This window comes from Rhizopus microsporus (genome assembly GCF_002708625.1).
Source record: "Rhizopus microsporus ATCC 52813 unplaced genomic scaffold scaffold_4, whole genome shotgun sequence".
Lineage (NCBI taxonomy): Eukaryota > Fungi > Mucoromycota > Mucoromycetes > Mucorales > Rhizopodaceae > Rhizopus > Rhizopus microsporus.
Window position 1 is genome coordinate 44,544 of NW_019671919.1, and position 6,000 is coordinate 50,543.

The following is a 6,000-nucleotide window of genomic DNA, read 5'->3' on the forward strand; positions in this document are numbered from 1 at the left end:
AAGTTATAAAAAGATGATAAAAGTGGTTCATTCATGCATTTACTTGTATAGGCAACAACGCGGTTATCGCCACCAATTCTCATTACATCATATACTTCATCTGAATTTGCAACGTATACTTCTTTTAAACCTTTGACATAAACGCCTTTTACTTTATCCTCATGAATAGGCAAGTTATCATGAGAAGCTAATATAAAACTAGTTATTAAAGAAAAAGAATTGTAATCTAAGCCCAATATCAACTTACGCACTAATAAATCTTTTACTTTTTCCATATAAATTTCCATATAAGCAACTTTGACAGTAAATTCCATATTTGTTGGTGCCATCTGAATGCTTTGAAAGATCTGTTCGATGATACGAGGGATGATACCCTTATTTTCCTGATCATCTATGCTTGAACCCATCATGGTGAAGGTTTTACCAGAACCGGTTTGACCATAAGCAAAGACAGTACCGTTATAACCAGCAACGACGTCATCCACGATAGACTTGATTGAATATTCGAATATTTCAACTTGTTTTGTGGATGAACCAAAGCATTTATCAAACGAGAATGAAGCTTGATCTTTTCCCTAAGTGGAGTTTTAATCCTTTTTTTTTTTTTTTTCAATCATCACACACACACACACACACGCATACACACACACAGCCCATTTTTTTCTGGTACCTGGAAAAGAAAAATATTACCTTTAAAGAAACTCCAGTTCCATCTTCCGAGATTTCGACAATCGGTACTCCTCCTTCTTTTATTTCCAACTTATTTTGAGGTCTGAAACGACATACAACTTTAATGTTATTGCCTGACATTATCGTTAATTAGTCCACAAAAAGCAAAAAGCAAAGAAAAGAGGAAACTGGGTGTTTAATGATAATAAAATTTATGGATGGTATTTTTTCTTCTTTTCTCTTTTTTTTTGTTATAAAGAAAAAGTAACGAGAATAATAATAAGAAGAAGTAAGGGGGGAATATAAGATAGAATAAAGAAGAGAGAGAAAAAGAGAGAGAAAAAGAAAGAGAGAGATAAAAAAGTTGTACATGTATAAACTCATGACGTCGAAAATCGGGTCTATAAAAAAATAGGATATTAAGATTGTATAAAGATACTATGAAGTCTCTCAAATTCAGTTGCACTCTTCAAATAAACACAGTGCCTGTTTGTGTTTTGGAGAGATAACAGATTAGGTACCTTGACCAATCCAAGCTTTTGACTGCCTTGGATTGATAGTTCCTAATGTATGATCATGTTGGTATAAGTAATATTTACAAATGGTTATTTCGTTACCTTATTATTTGTGTTGGCCGTGATTTGAAGATCATTCATTTGGTTCCTTAGCTGCACACTGCGCTGTTTGAGTGTGTATAATACAGATTGCTGTGTTTGATATTGATAGTCAGGTGATTTCTTCCTACTCTGCCAATGTGTGCTCTGATAATCATTTGAAAGTTGAACAACCCTTGGGGATGCACCTGCTACACGAGCATCCTTGACCAAGACTCTTGTTTCTCGAGCAATCGATTTAAGCGTATCATCTGATGTCGTAACCGGTTTCTCGTTTGAACCCAATTCTAAATTCAATGATCGGACAAAGTCTAAGCTCTTTAGGTGTGCATTCTCTGCTCTCAGATATCGAATAGATGCCTTCAAGCTTTCCATTTGACTTGACATCTCATAGTAATTGCCTGCCATTTCTTGCATAGTCGTGGTATCTTCCTGTTCTGTCAAGTCAAAGTTAGCTTTTCTCAGCATTGACTGTCTCTTCTCTTCTCGTTTGCTCGCTTCCTTCTTGAGCATGTTGTTCTCTGCCTCTAATGCATCATACTCTGCTTGTAGATTTTCCATTGCTTCCACATACATCTGCTCCTGATTCAAAGACTTTTCTAAATCCTCTTCTAACGTTTTGACATGCTCTAGCTCCTTTTTAGCAGTTTCCATCCTCTTTTCAAGTAAATTGATCTTGACATCAGCTTCTTGAAGGGCTTGGTCCTTCATCTTAACATCCTTTATCAACTTTATGATTTCTTCGTTATGTTGCTGTAACTTGTGCTCTAGTTCATGGTTAACAACAACCTCAGCCTTAATATCTGAAGCACGTTGTATCCATGGCGCTACCTTGGTTGAAACTAAACAGAGTGCGTTAGTTGCCATATTAAACAAATGCATACAACGTACTTTTATCCAGCTTGTCATCATTTTCAACCTGAGCATGTGTTGTTTCAAGTTCATTTGTTAATGACTTGAGTGTTCTCAGAGCACTTTCCCACATAGAGCTCTCAAGCATTTCAAATACTTCATCTCCCTTTTCACGAAGTAAATTCTTGATAAAGGATAGCTCAATCGACTCGTGGCTTCCTCGCTTTGTATCAATGTAGGCTATTAGTCCCTTATAAACCTAATCAAGAGATTTTCGTTAGGATATGCATAATGTTTTGATAAATATAGATAGTTTTCTCATACATCAAAACAAAATCCACATAACTTTGTGCTGATAGCATACAACATCTTGAAACGATTCAAATGTTCTCCCTTCAGAGTGAGAGCTTCTTCAAACTTGTCTTCCAATTGACGAATCAGTTTTCTTTAAAGAAAATTAATAAAAATGATACTTCATTTCACTCTCTCTCTTTCTCTTACTTGGCAATAATTTTACTGTTCTTTGCTTGTGTAATCAGTCTTCCGAGTGGTTCCATATAGTCTTGTTCCATCTGTCCTATACCTTCTTCTATGATTAAACCATCCTTTCTAACTGTATTATCTAATAACTGTCTAACAAAAGTAAAGATGACAATCATTCGATCAGCATTCAAGTCAAGAGCTCTTGTCAGACCAAAGAATTGATCTGCATTATTTCTCTCTTGTTGTTGGCCAAGGTGACTCTCGACCAAGTGCTCCACTTGGGAAATAACTCTTTGAAGCTCAGTCAGGCAATAGATCTCATTCATTTGATCCGTTCGGAATAACTCGACAATGCTGTTTATCTTTCTTTCAACACCAACCAGGTCAAGATAAACTCTGCCCATTCTTGTAAATGTGTCAGGGTCACAGTTTTTGATATGGGTTTGGAATCTAGCGGATAAAGAGCCTAACCAGCCAGCCCTTTGTTTTATCTATGATTTGAATTAGAAAAAAAAAAAAAATACTTGTCATCCATACCTCGCAGATGGTAATCAAACTTTCTGTAACATTGTCCATGATCTTTTCACTGACTGGGTAGTTTTGATCTAAATGCTTAATAATCAGGTCAGATTTAAACTCGAGTCGCTTGAATAAGAGCAGACAAGAGATGGGGTCATTTTCAGTCTTGAAGAAGGATTCGGGTAAATAGGGCTGAATCATATTCAATCTGTCGTTTGCTTGAGAAGCTTCTAATTTACGTAGTTCGATATCAATCGATTTAGCCTGAGCCTTCATAACAGTCGTCTGAAGTTGAAGATTAAGCGACATCATGGCTTGAGATTGACTGCTCAATGACATCTTTTCGTTTTGGTCGTCCTTTTCTTTGCGCTTCAGCTCTTGTAAATCATTTTGCAAATGATTCACGAGTTCTCTAAACTGTTCAATCGTCGTTTCGTAGTCTGCAATTGTTTCTTCGTTGGCTCTTAAACGTTCAACCTGTTCTCTTAACAACATATCTCGATGATCAATTTCGGCTTGTAATTGCTTTTCTGTTTCCATATGGTTCTCTTCAAGTTCGTCAGCAAGTTCCTTTAGAGCCTCCAAGTCATCAACAGTAGCTCTTAATTCTTCCATCTTTTCTGTCAGATTGAGATTCTTTTCAGTAAGCTGTTCAACCAGATCTTCTGTACCCATAGCATCATCCAATTGTATCTTCAAGTCCTCCACAAGGATCTCAGTGACAGTCAGTTGTTCCTTTGTCTTTTCATATTGATCTATAGAAGAAATGAGTTATTAAGCTAAAGGATGTATGTTTTTTCTTACATCTAATCTCTTCCAGTTCAAAGTTTTCTTGTTCCAATTGCTTGATTCTTTGGTTCAATTCTGCTTCATGTTCTGTCGTTGCATCACGTAACCTAATTTTGTTTGTTACACGACATTAACAACATCTATTAAATGCATTGTGGTCTAATGTTTACCTTATTAGCGCTTCTCTCAGTCTTTCATTGTGTCTCTCAAGCTGAATAACTTCTAGAGCAGTTCTTTCTTCATCACCTTCCCCCTTCTTGACTGGAGGCTTGTTGAGTATATCTGCTTCTTTCTTGAGAATATCTAGATCAATACTGATTTCTGCAATCTTGTCTTTTAGGATATTTGTTTCCTGCTGTAAAGCTTCTGCCCTTTCCTCTGCTACTTCTTTATCTAAAGTAAGCATCTCTACAGATTCAGACAGTTCAATATATTTGGATTCAAATGACTCCTTTTCAGCGGTCACTTCCTTTAGTTCTCTTCTTGCATCTCGGACATCCTTCTGAAGCTCTGCAATTTTGTCTTGAAGTTTGTTTCGAAGTGTCAAGAATTGTTCTGCTTCTTCTTTTATCTTTTCGTGTTCTCTGAATCGTTCTCGATCTTCTTGTCGTTTGGCTTCAAGAATTTTAAGTTTAAATCGCAGCTCCTCATAGTCTTTTAGCGGAACCATCTTATATATATAAATTAAATTAGAATAGAAAACTCAAGGATATTTATAAGCCCTTACCTGTTCTGACTTACTTATTGGCTTTGTAGAGGCCAATGAGCCATAAACAGGCTGTGGTTGTTGTTGTTGTTGTTGTTGTTGTTGTGGCAGTGGTGATGGAAGTGATGACTGTTGATGTTCTTCAAGTGGCTCATCCTCGTCTTCTTCATCTTCAGGTGGACTGATCAGGTCATCTTCTGCTGTATCCTCGGATGCTGTTTCTTCTTCATCTTTTTCAATGGATACAGGGCTTGCTATGATGGTAGTATTAGCAATCGTGTTGTCATTACATAGCATATCGAATTCGTTATCCTCGTCACGAATTTCATTTATTTCGTCGTCGTCTAGATCCATCTCATGACTAGGTGTTGAAGGTGCTGTAATCGGAGGTCTGGTCTTTAGAATTGAATTGGAATTGGCTTGAAAGGGTCGTTTCAAGATAGAATGTGATGACATGACGGATTTTCTAGGGGCTGCTGTACTTTTACTCGTTACTGTCGGAGGCGGAGACGGTGATTCTCGTTGTTGTTGTTGTAGCAGTAAAGACGAAGGACGCTTTTTGGTGGTAGGAGAAAGTGTTGCCTTCTTTGTTGGTGAAGGAGCCACAATTGATTTTCGTCTTTGATTAGGTATAGAAGGAGTAGTAGGAGCAACCACAGATTTTCTTCTTTGTGTTGTTGCTGGTGGGGTAGAAGAAACGACTGATTTCCTTCTTTGCATGGTTGTTTGAGGAAGAGGGGGAGGAGATGGTTCTACAATCGATTTTCGTCGAAGTGAAGATGGTTCAACAATAGATTTTCTTCTAGTATTGGTATTGATAGGAGGAGGGGATGGTTCTACAACTGATTTCCTTCTTTGAGCAGGTGCTGCAACTGACTTTCTTCGCTGAGTTGGTACAGATGTTCTTTTTTCATTTGAAGGAAGAGACTAGCCCAAATGATGAATACATATCATGTATTTTTTGTATATATTGATTACCTCTAGTAATTTCACATTGGCTGGTCTAACAAACATCCCATGGTTTGCTTTACAGTCAAAATATCTCTTTCCTTGAACTACCCCACTATTCTTTCCTTCTGGTTCATCAAGCTCAACACCAATCCATTTTCCAGTCTGAAAACTAGTTGCGCCCACATACTTGACAACGCCAACAAGATCATTGTTGACCAATACTCGAGAACCAATATTGATTTCCTCTTTACTGCTGTTGACTGATTGTCGTTTTATACTGGACATGAGTTGTTTTCCCTGTAAAGAGCCACAATAAAAAAGCTGAGATAGACACTTTGTTTCTCTATATAAATAAAAGAAAGGGTCCCTCTTTATTCAATAAACAGAAAATAAAGGCTATCAAGAGTATAGAAAAAA

General features: G+C 37.1%; 1 protein-coding gene across 1 annotated transcript; it reads right to left on the reverse strand.

Moving 5' to 3' along the window:
* Nucleotides 1–1,163: 1,163 nt before the first annotated feature.
* On the reverse strand, nt 1,164–2,455 carry RHIMIDRAFT_101485 (uncharacterized protein). The gene has a single exon (XM_023605113.1). The coding sequence runs from the start codon at nt 2,226–2,228 to the stop codon at nt 1,275–1,277; it is 954 nt and encodes a 317-aa protein (XP_023468133.1). The 5' UTR covers nt 2,229–2,455; the 3' UTR covers nt 1,164–1,274.
* Nucleotides 2,456–6,000: the final 3,545 nt, after the last annotated feature.